At 45.7% G+C, this 14,058-nt stretch overlaps 1 protein-coding gene across 1 annotated transcript in view; it reads left to right on the plus strand.

The window, feature by feature from the left end:
• tex264a (testis expressed 264, ER-phagy receptor a) overlaps positions 1-14,058 on the plus strand; it is a 76,369-nt gene that overhangs the window by 52,374 nt on the left and 9,937 nt on the right. The window contains exon 3 of the mRNA XM_076267509.1: positions 8,650-8,797. Within this exon, the coding sequence (XP_076123624.1) occupies positions 8,650-8,797 (148 nt within the window). The remainder of the gene's footprint in view (positions 1-8,649; positions 8,798-14,058) is intronic.

Raw genomic sequence — 14,058 nt, forward strand, 5'->3', positions numbered from 1 at the left:
TATTTAAGGTGTCTCAACTGTACACATGTCTCAACTGTACTCAGTCTACCCTAATTAAGGTGTGCCTGTGAGATTTTTCGGTGGCATCAACCCAGTAGGCTACAAGTGAGGGGCGCATATGACAGGTGGAACGCAAATGACCTGTAAATGTAAACACTATGGGCTAGGCTACTGTATATCAGTGCTTTCAAAATGAACTATCGCGTAATGACAATCAAAAACCGCACGTTAAAATATGCTAGGCCTACTCGCAAGAATAATTCTTCAGAGGCTGCACCATATAATACATTTTAAAATGTAAATGTAGATCTAAAAAAAATAATAATCTATAAAGCTATTTTAAGTTAGAATAAAAAACTTAGAATGCAGTGCCTATTATAGAGATTGGTTTTATTAGGTCAAACAACACGTGAACTAGGCTTTGCTTATTGCTTAGAAAACTGTGTAACCGATTGGCCGAAGTAGCCTGAGCTATTAATACTTGGGAAAATATCCTTTGAACAGACATCAAGAACCACGATCAGTGAGGAACAGGCGTTTACTCAATTTACTTTACTCAATTTGCTGTGCAAACAGTCATTTCAGGGTCTCCAATGACGCTTCCATAATGCGCGCTGGCTGCATTTTGAGGCTAGTGCAAGACGGCAGGGCTTGGATTTAAACATGCAAACAATTTCATCATAGCTTTCAGGAGCTTCTGGGAAATGGAGTTGCCTTAATTTATTTAGAGAGTGAACAAACTTATGAAACAGATAAGTATCGTCATGTAATCCATTGATTTCAACAATGTAACTGTATTCTAAATACCAACTATTTAACTTGTAACTGTATCGGAATACAGTTACTCATAATTTGTATTCTGAATACGTAACGCCGGTACATGTATTCCGTTACTCCCCAACACTGTGTAGGGGTAAGAGGAGCCACCCCTTTTTTCTAGGAAACCTTTAACACATTTTATCATGTGACAGCAAGGAAGAGGAAATTATACCTTACAATCTGTGGAAAGGTACACATGGCAAATGTGGTAAAAAAATAAAAATATGTGTAAAACTAAAAAAAAAAATTGCTCTCCAACTTGATTCCATTCATGTCCAGAGTCAGGGTGATTTAAATAAAATGTGAGTAGAACAACATTTAGATGCATTAGACCTGAATTGGTGCTCTTTAAGCTAAACAAAAGGCTAAGCAAAATCATGAATGTTACCTTAGCTTGTTATGAGAAGCATTTTCTTTCAAAATGGTGGTTGTGGGGTAAGATGAGGCTGGGGTAAGTTGAGCCAGCTAACTAGTACTTGTAAGGTTTCTGGGTTTTTAAGTTTGCCATGATTTTGTGACCTCATTCTATATGGTTCCTTAGTTTACTAAGAGCTAAAGGACTAGGCAGCCAATTAATCAGACTTACTTAAGTGAATCAAATTCAAAGGTAAACAAGCGACAAAAAGTGGTAAAGGCCTAAATTTGTCTTGCCAATTTTTTAGTTGAATCTATTTGGCTAATTCTCAGTTAAATGTTGGTGTTTGTTACTGTTTGTAGAAATGTAGAAAGTTATTCACCAGAAATGTAGAAAGTTATTGTTTTAAGAAAATAAAAATGTTTTACCTGGAATCTTTGTTTTGGACCAACTTACCCCACACCTAGGCTCATCTTACCCCACATATGGGGTAAGTTGTGCCAGAAGACCAACTTTTTTGCTGAGAGCATATCTCTTTACCCTTATACGTTATTAAAAATTGTGGGTTACAGAAGTTGTAGAACACTTTGAATTTTTGTGTGAAGGTTACAAAATCTTTTAGACACATTAGAATGATGAAGAATATAAACATTGGCTCATCTTACCCCATTCTCCCCTACACAACAAAGTATTTCAAATCCAATTGTTTTGTTTTTTTGTTTTGCTTTTTTTTTACTTTTGCATTTTTTGAGGAAATATTCTCAAGCAAGTCCACTTGTGCCCTGTCTGTAAAACATTACAGGATGGTACTCAAACATTATATTCTGTATCAAGCAAATCATGTTTTGTGTGTGTGACTCATTTATTATGATTAATATTTTGTTTAAAACAACAGGAAAAGTCTATTCAGCAGAATTCTGTCTTCGTTACAGTGTCTTTGCCTATCAGGTGTCTACATGGCATCCCCAGTCACATGTATCATGTAAGACCATGCAAGATATGGTCGTGGAACTTTCGATGGTGGCTAGTAATTACCTCCATCGTTATCCCTGCAGCTTGCCAGAGATTACATAAGGTGGGCGTCGGGCTGCTGACAGGGCCGCTGGCGTACACACGGTTCCTCCATCTCTCTCTGCAGGCGCCACGGAGGAGCAGTGTGCCCTGAGCAGCTGGCAAGCGGGCCGCCGTCACGACAATCCCCAGGAGACTGCCCCTTCTGTCTCCGCTGTCTGCTCCAGCTACGCCGGCCCGCAACGGGCCCCGCTCACCAGAGGGAGATAAACACTCTCTGTCACCGCGGCTCACCCAGTCCTTCCCTTAATGAACTTTCCAATTAAACAAATTACCGCTAACTCCCGGCTTTCCAATTAGGTGCTGGTTCATGGTAGGGGAATTTGGCCTTGCATGGTAATTGATGTGTTGCAATCAATTTGTGCTGGTTTGTTTTTTTTCTCCCACTTCCTGGCTTTTGCTCTCTGTCTTTCTTTCTCTGTCTCTTGTCTTTAACTTTCTTCCTCACTTTCTTCTCTGCTTCTTTTTTCTTTCGTTAGCACACATCGATCCAGGGGGCACGTTTCTTTCTTATGCAAATGCACGTGCGGTGTAAGCACTTCCCACCTTCCTGCGGTCATGTTGGGGGTTTCCAGTGTTCCTTTTCCAGGGGATGCACATCTCATCCCTAACCTCCTTCTTCCAGTCTCATGTTTGGGTGCTGACAGTAAAGGGCTGTTCATACCAACAACGATAGCTGTGTTGTTATATATAGTTAACTATAACGATAACAGCAAAAAGTATCATTGTAGCTAATATGAACGACAACGTCCACACATCAGCTATAACGATAATGACATGAAGAACGATATCATTGGGGATCCCTTTCAGAGCGTTTATGAGAATAATGAAAAGCAATCAACAACCAATGACAATCCATCCTTATCGTCAGTTTGTGTGGACACTCATGGACAGTTATAGTTGTCTTTATACTGTAGTTATCATTCCTGTTGTGAACTGCCCTTAAGCCACATCCATGAGGCACTGTCCCATTTTGCGTCCTGTGATTGGACTGCTACGTGTCCCACTCTGCCTTGGCTCCATCTCCTCTGTGTGCTGTCTGTCCATCTGGGAGTTGATTTGAGCACAACAAGTACAGCAGGGATGATGAGCCTCTGCAGACATACAGGGCATGATGGTCATGGAAAGTTACTACACACAGTTCATTAGCCCTCACACAGGGAAAGCTCAACTCTCAACTAATTGTTGGAATGTATAAGGCTTGATATAAAGCCTTCGAGGTGCACACAGGAAATCTTCTTGTGAGAATTCTGTTCAAATGATCTTCTTTTCTCTTGTCTGAGCTTTGGATTCAACATGCACACAGCCTGACCAGGAAACTTGTGCCTTGGCTGCATGTAATTGGATGTCTAGCGTGCTATTCTCTGGCTGCAAGCCTTCAGCCATCACACTCCTTAGCAGGCCTCCACTCCTATATTAAAATACACAAGTGTGTGTGTGTATGTGTGTGTGAGATAGAGAGAGAGAGAAAGAAAGAGAGACCCAGTATGAATGAGTGTCTCTGAATGAGTGAAGGGAACACACGTGAGGAAGATCGTCCTCCTCCTTTTCCTCCCTTCACGGGCTGTCTGCAGTTGAACCCGGCAGACCACATTGTTTTGCAAGAGTGTGGCAGGGGCTTCTTCCTGTGCCCAGCACTTTTCTACGATTTCTCACTGACGGCAGTGCAATCATGCAGAAGCTGTGCCCATGATTTCGGCCCAAATGACTGTTTGTCCCCCAGGGGGGCTGGCCATGCCTGAGCACTGTCTTGGCCGAGCAGCAGTGAGTAATGTGGATTTCAGTGGGTATCCCGCACGGAAGGGAGTTTTTCCAGTCTCCAGCTAGTTTTGTCTAAAATGAAATTTCAAAGGCTACCAGAGGCAAACTTGCTATCGACCAGAGCAGATGCAGATATTAAGAAGTAAAGCAAAGCTGCATAGCCAATGCGCTTTTTCAACTTCCCATTGGCTCACTGGGCTGAGGGTAGTGCATTTCGGCAGAAAGTGATGAGAAATAATGCCTAATACGGTCTCCACTCTCTTCTTGTCTCCTCCTTTTCTGTCTTTCTTCTCTGGAAGGCTCAGACACTGATCTGGTATCGTAGTACACCCTCAAGTGAAAGGCAATGATATGGACTCTGAGAATGTAATTACTGTTTAGTTCAAAGCGTGCCTGTGAGTCAGCCATTGCCTTCCCCCTGCACCAGCCAACACAGTCCCCTACAGGGATGACTCCAGGCTGTTGGCGAGATATCATCACAATTTACTTAGACGAGATATTTATACAGCAAAGCCTTGAACGCTTTGAAAGGATAAGTCTTGGGTAGGACTGTAGTCTGCGTAGCACCAGAAAGCGAAATCTATTAACAATGGTGGGAAGGCTTTGAGCCCAGCAAGAGGGAGCATGACTTGGGGTGATTTTGGTGAGACAATGCGCTTTGAAGCACCAGAATGCCATATCACTGGCTGAGGCTGTCATCTTTATGTTTGTATTATGTGGGTGTACAAGCACTTTGTAATAGAATTACACTGACAAAACAATGCTTGCTCGGAGGTATTTGTGTTGGTGTAATATGCACATGCATGTTTCATATGGGATCCAACAGCTTGAGCTTTTTACTTGAGGGGGAGAAGTGGGAGCTCTAATGATGTAGTTTACCTTCAAATAAACAGTGTTCTCATCTATTTCTCATCTATTCTCTCTCTTTCCTTGCTATTTCCAGGAGGGCACACCAGAGTACATGGTTGGATGTGTTGTTGAGGTGCTCAAGATATTCATTGTCCTTGTCCTGTAATATTTCTCATGTTGAAGCAGATCTAGCAAAACACCACTTTTGTTGGAAAAGTGATTAGTGCCAGCACCTTTCACGCAGCCGACATAAATCTAGTCTTCCTGCTTCTCGTGTCATCTGGGGAATGAAATGAGGCTTTCATAGTGTATTAATAGGTGGAGTGTGTTGCCAGGGCGACCCCTGCAGCTGATGGTGTTATGATTAGTGAAGAACCTCACCTGCCTCTCCATCTGCAGCTCTCCAGCCCAGACTCCAATTTCATTAGGCCTTGATTGCACTTCTGTGCGCGAGGTTGAGTGGAGGCACGCTGGCTGTGTGAGGAAGAGCGATGAAGGGAGGAAGAGGATGTACCGCCTACAGGGAGGAGTTAGGTGGGGAAATTGTCACGTGAAAGCACCGGGCAAGGGGAATCGAACACCGCTGAATGTCATAATTAAAAAAGCACTCATGCCGGAAGCGCAGTTTCAATTACAGCCAGCCAGTTGGGTCTGGGCCTTATTTATTTATTTGCCAGCTCATTCATCTCTCTCATGTATGTAAGAGTACATGGGCACTGATCAAAGGGAAACACCCTCAGAAAAACTCTGATCCATCCAGCAGTTTCACAGTCCATTCAGGAAGCTGTCATTTAGCTTTCCTTTTGTTGTTGTTGGTTTGGGCTGTCCAACCCCTGCATAGGAGACTGCTAAGTGACAGACTGCATGGCTAAACCGAACAGTCCTTGAGCAGCAGCTTTAATGTCAAACACCTCCCATGCATTATTCAGCTTCTCTTGTTTAATGACAAAACGTTTAATAATTCAGAGCCATATGCAGGGAGGGTGCTCCACGTATAGGCGGGAGAAAGCCCCTCACGCCTCCGCCAGAGTTACTCTCGTCCTCCCCGACTTGTCAGCATGCCGTACATATTTCATTTTATCAGCCTTCTTGTTTGTGTGTGATTTAGCCGTCGTGTATCTCTGGGTTCAGAAGATATTGAGGTCCGCGGGGTTAATTAGCTCCTAAAAAGGGAGAGATTGTGAGCTGTCCTTATGTGGTCCTCTCTCGGAGGTGCAGCACGAATGGGAAAAGAGATGGTTGCCTGTGGATCCTCCTCAGTAAATGCAATTTGTATGCGTTAGAGAGGACTGCTGTTTGCATAAAGGCTATTTTGCTTAGTTCACAAACAAGTGAATACGTTTGTAGTCAGACCCTGCTGTGACATTTGAATGTCTCTCTTCACCTTTTTTTTTCCAAATGGTGTCATGTCATGACCGTAACAGAACATGGTGATGCCTCTAGTGTCCATGTTGTTTTGCCACCATCAACATCCTCTATCACAGCTGCTAGTTCTCTGGAATGATTGCCAAGATCAGTAGATCTGAACAGCTGCTAGTTTCTTTTGGTACGATATCTTCACTTTTGGAGTCCTTGCAGTACGTCTCCCCTGAAAGCGCCGGCAGCGCAGCTCTGGGCTCTTCGTGTCTTCCTTCTCCTCTCCTCTGTTCTCTTCCCTTCTCATCATCATCATCATCATCATCATCCCAGTCCAAGGATCTGTGTCCTCATTTGCATCGGCGGTCCACGGGCCTTTGTGTTTAGCAGGTGATTCATTCCTGGCGCTACTTAAGATACATCCCTCTTTTGCTGCGGATTAGATTAAACTGTATCAATCAGGCCTATTGCGAGGCCCATATAGCCCAGCTCAGCCAACCACCCCCAACCCCTTTCTCTTTTGTCAGTTTTCTGCTCCCTTCGGGAAGCCGTAAAAATGTACACGGGGCACTGGTTAACCATTAAGAGGAGACGCACAGCTCATCTCTGAGGTGAAATTATCTCAGTCTTTGAGAATACTCTTGCAAAGGACCATGATCATTTGACATTAGAAAGGCCAGTATAATCTCTCTGAGGTGATCCCACAAAGCCCCTTGCTGCATATGGCCAGGTGTGGAGTTGCAAATCCCACACTGGTAGGACGTGCTAATGCTCAAGAGACTGGGATGGCGCTCAGGAACGTCATCCTTCTAGCGGCCTTCTTCTCCTAGACCCCCACAGTGTCTGGAGAGAGTGTGGCTACACTTTTCTTTTGTATTAATGTGCATGTCTTACGGGGATGCTAATATAGGACATTGCCTAAGGCTATAAATCAGTGACTTGGGGTTTATAGGGCACAACTTGCTTACGGTTTGGCTTCTCCTACTTAACTCATTCAGCTAAGGAAGCATACTGCATATGGATTGCATCTGCCAGCACCATACCAAGGAATGGGATTTCAAGAGTGATGGTTGTGCAAGGTAATACCCACGAATGAAGACCTCCTCTGCTCTTGTCTCTTTGCCAGCAGAGTGTGTATTATTGAATTATAATGCCTCCAAGAGATGATACAATTGTGGGATGATACAATTATTCCACAATGTTCCCACTTGGTGTGTAGTTTTGTCTTCATATGCACTCCTAAAAGAGAACCTACAGACAGAAAACCATGCATGAGAATGGAAGGATATTATTGTAATACTTGTAATTCTTATGCACCGTGTCTGCTCAGTATGGAAGATTACATTTTTACAATTTTAAATAGGCTCGTTTATTGCGCTGTATGGTTCAAAATATGTTTCCCCCTCTGCCCCAGTGGAGCTGTGAAATAGGTTCAGATGTAAGCAGTGCAGTGCAGTGCAATATGGCAGAGCTTCATAACCCTGACACGACTTTTTGTAATTGTGCTGTGGAAACAAATCTGATCTGGAGTCAGAAACTGACAAAAACTGATCTGGAGTCAGAGGCCAATTTATTTCCTATACTTCCTGGCTTCTCTTGTCCAATCTGGTGCTTTGAGCATCATTTCCTATTGAATATTATACGCTTATTGGATCAATTCTAGCCATATGCAAAGTTTTCTCGTTGTCCTTGTTGTGATCATACTTTCCTTGTGCTCGCCATCACTTCCATAGCAAACCCTTACAAGCGGCTAGATATGATCCTGAAAGAAAGGCCTGAACCTGTTAAGAGCGGTGGGTGTCCAGAGCTTTACAGAGCTGCTTGGTGTTTGGGGTTGGTTGTTTGTGGATCTGTTTTCTTAAAACTTAATTTTATTTAATTTATTTTCTTGTGCTGCCTTGGCTCTGACTTTATGAAGGTGTCTCATTAAGAACTTTCTGATTGGCTCTAAATGTTGGCCTTGCTTGTCCTCACCCCTCCGTTTTGTAATCAGGCTGGTGTGCCTGGTCAGGAAGCCTGCTGCTGCTGGTGTTAATGAGCTGGGAATACAAAAAAAAAGGTTTTCAGCAGTCAGACATTTGCTTTTGACTCCGCAACAAAACAACAACATTCAGCCTGAAGACATTTTAGAGCAGACATAGTCACACAAATGACCAAGCTCCGTAGCTCTGCCTTTGTGCCATGAGGGGGAGACACCTAGGTTGCTGCTAGGTTGACTATCCAGTCCCTGAACAGAACAGAACATTGTTATTCACAAAGCCACCACGTCTCTTGCGTTTGAAATTCTGGTCACCTCTGGAGTCAGACGCAGGGTGGCCGGAGTGGCATCAGGGGCCAATTAAAGCTCCTTAACAGCAGGTGAGGTGAACTTCAGTGAAGTTGTGCTGTGCTCAAATCAACTCCATTTTCTCTTTTTCTCCGTTTTCCTCCCGATACAGGAGCGGAAGCTGAGTGCCTTTCCTTTCATGGAGATCTGCAAGGATGACATCATCCACTACGTGTGCCCCCTGGCCCGTCAGAACAGCTTCTTTGTGCCCGAGATGTGTCTGATGGAGAAGGAAGAGGAGTCGGACGAGGATGGCACAGGTGCAGTACACCTCTTTCACTGCCCTTAGGTCTGCCTCTGCTAAACCTAAACTGTTTGATGTTGGTATAATGTGCCACACAGTAACAACAAACCTCGCAACCCACTCAAGTACAGGCACACACAGTGTTAACAGAGGCAGCGTAATAGAGGTTTCTGTCGTCTGTTGAAAAGATGTGGCATGAAAAAGTGCTTTGAGTAGATCTAACCAGAAGTGTGCACTCTTAGTCATTTGCCTGACACTCATATTCACATGCACTTATAGGAAAGAAAACATTCAATTCAAACTCTCACCACACACACACACACGCAGACAGGCACGCACGCACGCCAGACACACGCACACGCGCACACATACACACACACACACCAGTGTAAACCTCTGACTGATGTACATATTGTAGTGCCATTTCCATCTCCATTAATTTGTCAGAGCACAAGTGTTGAAGCAGGCCGTGGAGGCGGAGGGGTAACACCGTTCTCCAGGTAGCCGGGTGGAAGGTCCACAGTGAGGGCATTTTTCTTCCAGTCTCCCACACCAGCGCAGTGTGCAGGCGGCATCAGCCTGTGATGTACGAGCTACTGTAATTGCTCTGTCACGGCTAGTGTATGCCTCCAAGAGCAGCCGGCTTAACCCCCCCCCCCCCATCTCTCTTTTTTAAAAACATGACAGCCCCCATGAAGTCACCACAGTGACGGCTCGGACTGCACCTTTGCTCGAATCGTTCTTTACGGACAGGAGGTTAACGGACAAAGACGGGGCTCGTGGTGAGCAGGTGGTGTTTTCGAAGCCGATGGTGGGTGGATGGGGAGGGTGTTGAGAGGGGTGGGAGAGGTCCAGATCTCTCGGCTGACTCATGGTCGAGGCCGACTTCTGTCAGCAGCACAACAGAGATGAATGGTTGAGTTGAGGCCCCGCTGCTTGCTATGCCCAGAACAAGAGCCAGATGAAAAACAGTCAAAATCACCCTCCCCATTCCCGCCTAGTGGGATGGGGACAGAGATGTAGTCTGGTTCAGGAGTCGTGTGTGTGTGTGTGTGTGTGTGTGTGTGTGTGTGTGTGTGTGTGTGTGATCTGGTTCAGGGTTTCCAGCTGGCTGTTTATCAGTGTCTGCAGCCCTGACATGAGGGCAGCCAGCCACCCTGACAGTCCCACAGCGCTCTGCTTATCTCTGTCCGAGAGCTCGCCTGAGCAGCGGCCGCTGTGCTTATCTCTGTCCGAGAGCTCGCCTGAGCAGCGGCCGATGTGTGGCACAGGGAGCCAACGTGGTGGGAGGGGATGAAGGGGATCTCTTCTTCATGACAACATCTATTAATCAGCCTCTCAGAACACTGCTCTGCTACTGACCACATCTAGTAATGGAGTGAGATGCTCCTGAGCTAAATCCAATGGAGGTCATTTAGCCAGAGCTAATTCTCTCCAAACAGAAGGGCAAATCATGTAAAGACTAGGGGGAAAAGAATGTTCCAGGTAGGCGGTTTCTTCAGTCACAGAAGATGTCATCTTTCGGCATATCAGTACTTTTGAGACAGCTCGTCAAGCTAGATCACAAGCAAGAGGAAAGAGGAACTGCTGTGCGGAAGGTTGTTTTTGTCTACATACAACCAAAGGAGGTCATGTTGTCAATGCGGTAGAAAAGTGCAGTACGGGCCAAGGAGGAGCCCATAGAATGTTGGAGCGGCTCCAACTCATGGGGCCTCTCGTCAAATTTGTTTCCACTTTTGCTAATGTTGCAAGATATGGCATTTGGCCTTTGTAGAGGTCTGCGATCTCCAATTGTCCTTTTAGCTTGGCAAGTGTCACTGTTAAGCTGGGTCAACATTAAACCTTTACCAAATCCTGTTGATCCTGTCAATGGTTGTTCTTTAAACCCTCCAGATCAATTAAAACTGGTACATTCCATGTCAGCCTTGGTTGTTCACAAGTGTCTCAACATGATATAATGGCCGCCCCATATTGGATAATGTTTTTTTGGCTGGGTGGAAATCTGTTTGAATGGGAGAGGGGTCAGAGGGATCTGCCAGAGCAAATGAAACATGAGCCCTCAGATTTGTCTGGTTGCAAGGCTATGCCACTCTTATCTTTAGATAGGGAATTGCCTCTGAGCTGTAAAGCTCGTTCCCATTCCATCCTAAATGTCAACAAGCTCACAAAGACTGATACAACAATGAATGTTTTGTCTTTTTATAACATTTGTGAAGGATTGGTATAAATTTATTTTTATGCAACCTTGAAACTGTGGTCTTTTGTTTGGGTCCAAGTTCTGTTACGTCTTACGTTCAATCGAGGACATCACATATCAACAGACTTTTCTGCCTGACTGACTCTGCCTAAGCCTGTTTGAGGGAATACTTACTCTCTACTTACTGTTATTTGCCCAAAATATCACTACTGTTTGGTTCTTGAATAGTTTGGGTTTGTCCACAATCGGTGGCAGTTTGTAAGACGTTTTGCCCTTTGGGCTCATGGCCTGGGGAAATTCACCAGCATGCCTCCACCCATCGGCATTACCCACACGGCTGGTGGCAGAATAGTGCCATTCTGTTTTATCCATGTAGATATGTTTTGATGAACGACGTCTGTGTGGGTGACAGGCACACGGCTCTGTGAGTCCTCTTGGGGTCCCCTCAGGGTTTATGGTGAAGTGACTGTCCAACAGGGGCAGGGTTTCGTGAGTCATTGCCACGTGCCACTTCATGACCGTTAGTTCATTTCCACGTCACCCCTGTTAACCTCACTCATCTAGAACTTCACAGTTGGAACGGGAACCTGCCGCTTACTGTCCCTCAGTGCTGTGCTGAGATCAGTGTTGGGCACAGCCCAGGGTTGACTTATCACCGCCTGCCCTCTACACATCATATAGCAGATGTGTGGGCTATTTTCTGCCAAAACTACTCTGACTCCAAAGCACTGTATGGGTCAGCACAACTGTTTGTGCTCCACCGTGTGAACGGGAGCCGTTCGATCCGAACGCCGTTGTTTCATCGCGCATGTTCCTGGGTTCAGATTGATCCGTGGCTCAGGCAGTCATGGGTCGGGTGGGCGAAACGACTGGCTTGAGAGATTGATGGCCGACCGGCCGGGGCGTGTGTGCAGTCCACTGCAGACTCGCGGTCAGCCATCCCTCCAGCGGGAGGGCAGCCTAAGCCCACGGAGCCTTCTCTCGCCGAGCTGCCCACCGCAGAGCCCTCTTAATTAGAGGCCCATCAATCACGGCCGACCGGCCGCTCCTGACAGGTGTGGGCTGTGAATCACGGCGCGCCATTTGGGAGATCGCTCAGGAACATGGCCCCAGGGGCTCCCAGGCCCTGGCCGCATCGCTCCGTCCTGCAGCCCCCATAACTCAGCGGGCGGCCGCGGGGAGGGAGCTGAGCCGAGCAGCGAAAGGCTCTCTGTCCAGCCGCCGCAGTGAAGAAGCACTAGATGAGTAGCTGGAGAAAGGCAGAGGTCATTTCTGAAGAGTAAACACGGCTGCCTCGAGATGGATGCTGCCAACTGATACCGACTGAAATGTTAAATCATGCCGACCGTATCTGCCGTGCCATGTCGTCGTTATTACTCTTCTCAGATGGATTAGTGTTCTCACACACACACACACACACATACACACACACAAACTCATGGGCATACATAAACACACAAACAATTGTGTTCACGCACGCTCACACCCACACACACACATTTCCAAAATTTACATTTTTCCTTCTTAGTTACTGTAGTTATTAGTTATGTGACAGTGCTCAGATGAATGCTGCATATTCATCTAATCATAAATAAGCATGCAGTAAATGAAACCCCTAATGCATCAACAAGACTGGAGCCGGTCCTGCAGACATGAGGCCGAGCCAGTTGTTTTCTTGTCAAGTCAAAGAGGAGCAACACGCAGAGTACATGAGGAGAGGTGGAAGGATGTCGGGAGGAATATCTTGACCCCCAGCATACCTATGGAGGATGTACAGCCAACCAAATAACAAAAAAACTACTGAGAGTAAAAAAAACACATCTGAGCATTCTGAAAAAGCTCTCATATACACAGCTCAGTATGAATTTCTGCTGATGTTAATGCCTTGTAATCTAACTCACTTGATCACAACGTAAATGCTCCTTTTTGTTGTCCCGAAGATTGGATGGTTGAAACCACGGCAGTATGTGACGTACAGTTTGTGGGCACGGCGATCACTCTGAAAATATATAAAATGAATATATGAAAATACTCTGAGATTGAACTGAACCAGCAGGGTAGCAGTTTCATCAGATCTCTGTCTATTTATTCTTAATCATGGCATAATTACATAAGTATCAAGCTGCAGCCTCCAGTGTAATTACATGGCTATTAGCTGTGAGTGACTCAGAATAAGCAAGGTCAGCGGAGGGGGGGGGGGACATACTGTAGGTGTCAAGGTGTTTGGCGAGGCATGCGGCAGGCTGAAACGCTCCCCCTAATTCAGTTATGCGGATGAAGCCACACTTTATTAGAGTGAGACTAAATGGATTTTCTTATGTAAACAACCCGCCTAAACACACAAACAAAACACAGACACACACACACACACACACGTATACCATCTCTGTCACTTACACATAGATGCACACTCAATCACACTCGCTTAGACACAGACACACACACACACACACACACAGACAGCCCAGGTAAACTTCTGATTGCTCAGTTCTGATAATGACCTCAACTCATTAGACCTTCAGTTTGATGTGTGGAGGGAGGACTCATTACTTGGCGGTGCAGCTCCAAGATGAAAAGCCCCCACGCACTTAGTGGCGAGCAAAATGCTGTCTGTTTTGCCCCCATATCCCACACCCACATCTGTCTGTGTGTTAGCGGCGAGACGCAGACACTGAAGTGGATTGTCGTTTTTCTTTCGTGATCTCATTTCCTGCCGCCGCCGTTTCATCTGCCGGCCGACCAGCCCGCCTGAGAAAGCCCCACCTGCTTGCACAGTCACTCAGTCTCTAATTACTGACTTAAAGCCCAGCTCGGCTCTGCAGTCTCCAGCAGCTTTTTAAGAACAAGCGCCTTGATTCTGGGCTAATAATCCCACAGGGCCCAATTTAGCAACTAATTCAGGCAAATGTTATCTAAGAGACTTTCCAGGCCACATTCTGCTTCAATTTAGGAGCTTTGTCATGACTTATTCTCACTTTTTTCCCCTCAGTGGTGAAAACAGTCCAGTTTTGTCAGAAGCCTCTCCTTAGGGCTCCTCTTTCCCATCTCCTCTAAATACACCAATTATGTTGGCAGAGTCG

Source organism: Alosa pseudoharengus, unplaced genomic scaffold, assembly GCF_046254945.1.
Source record: "Alosa pseudoharengus isolate Yale_2024_CS ecotype anadromous, Long Island Sound unplaced genomic scaffold, YU_APseudo_1.1 YU_APseudo_1.1_scf_5, whole genome shotgun sequence".
Classification (NCBI taxonomy): domain Eukaryota; kingdom Metazoa; phylum Chordata; class Actinopteri; order Clupeiformes; family Clupeidae; genus Alosa; species Alosa pseudoharengus.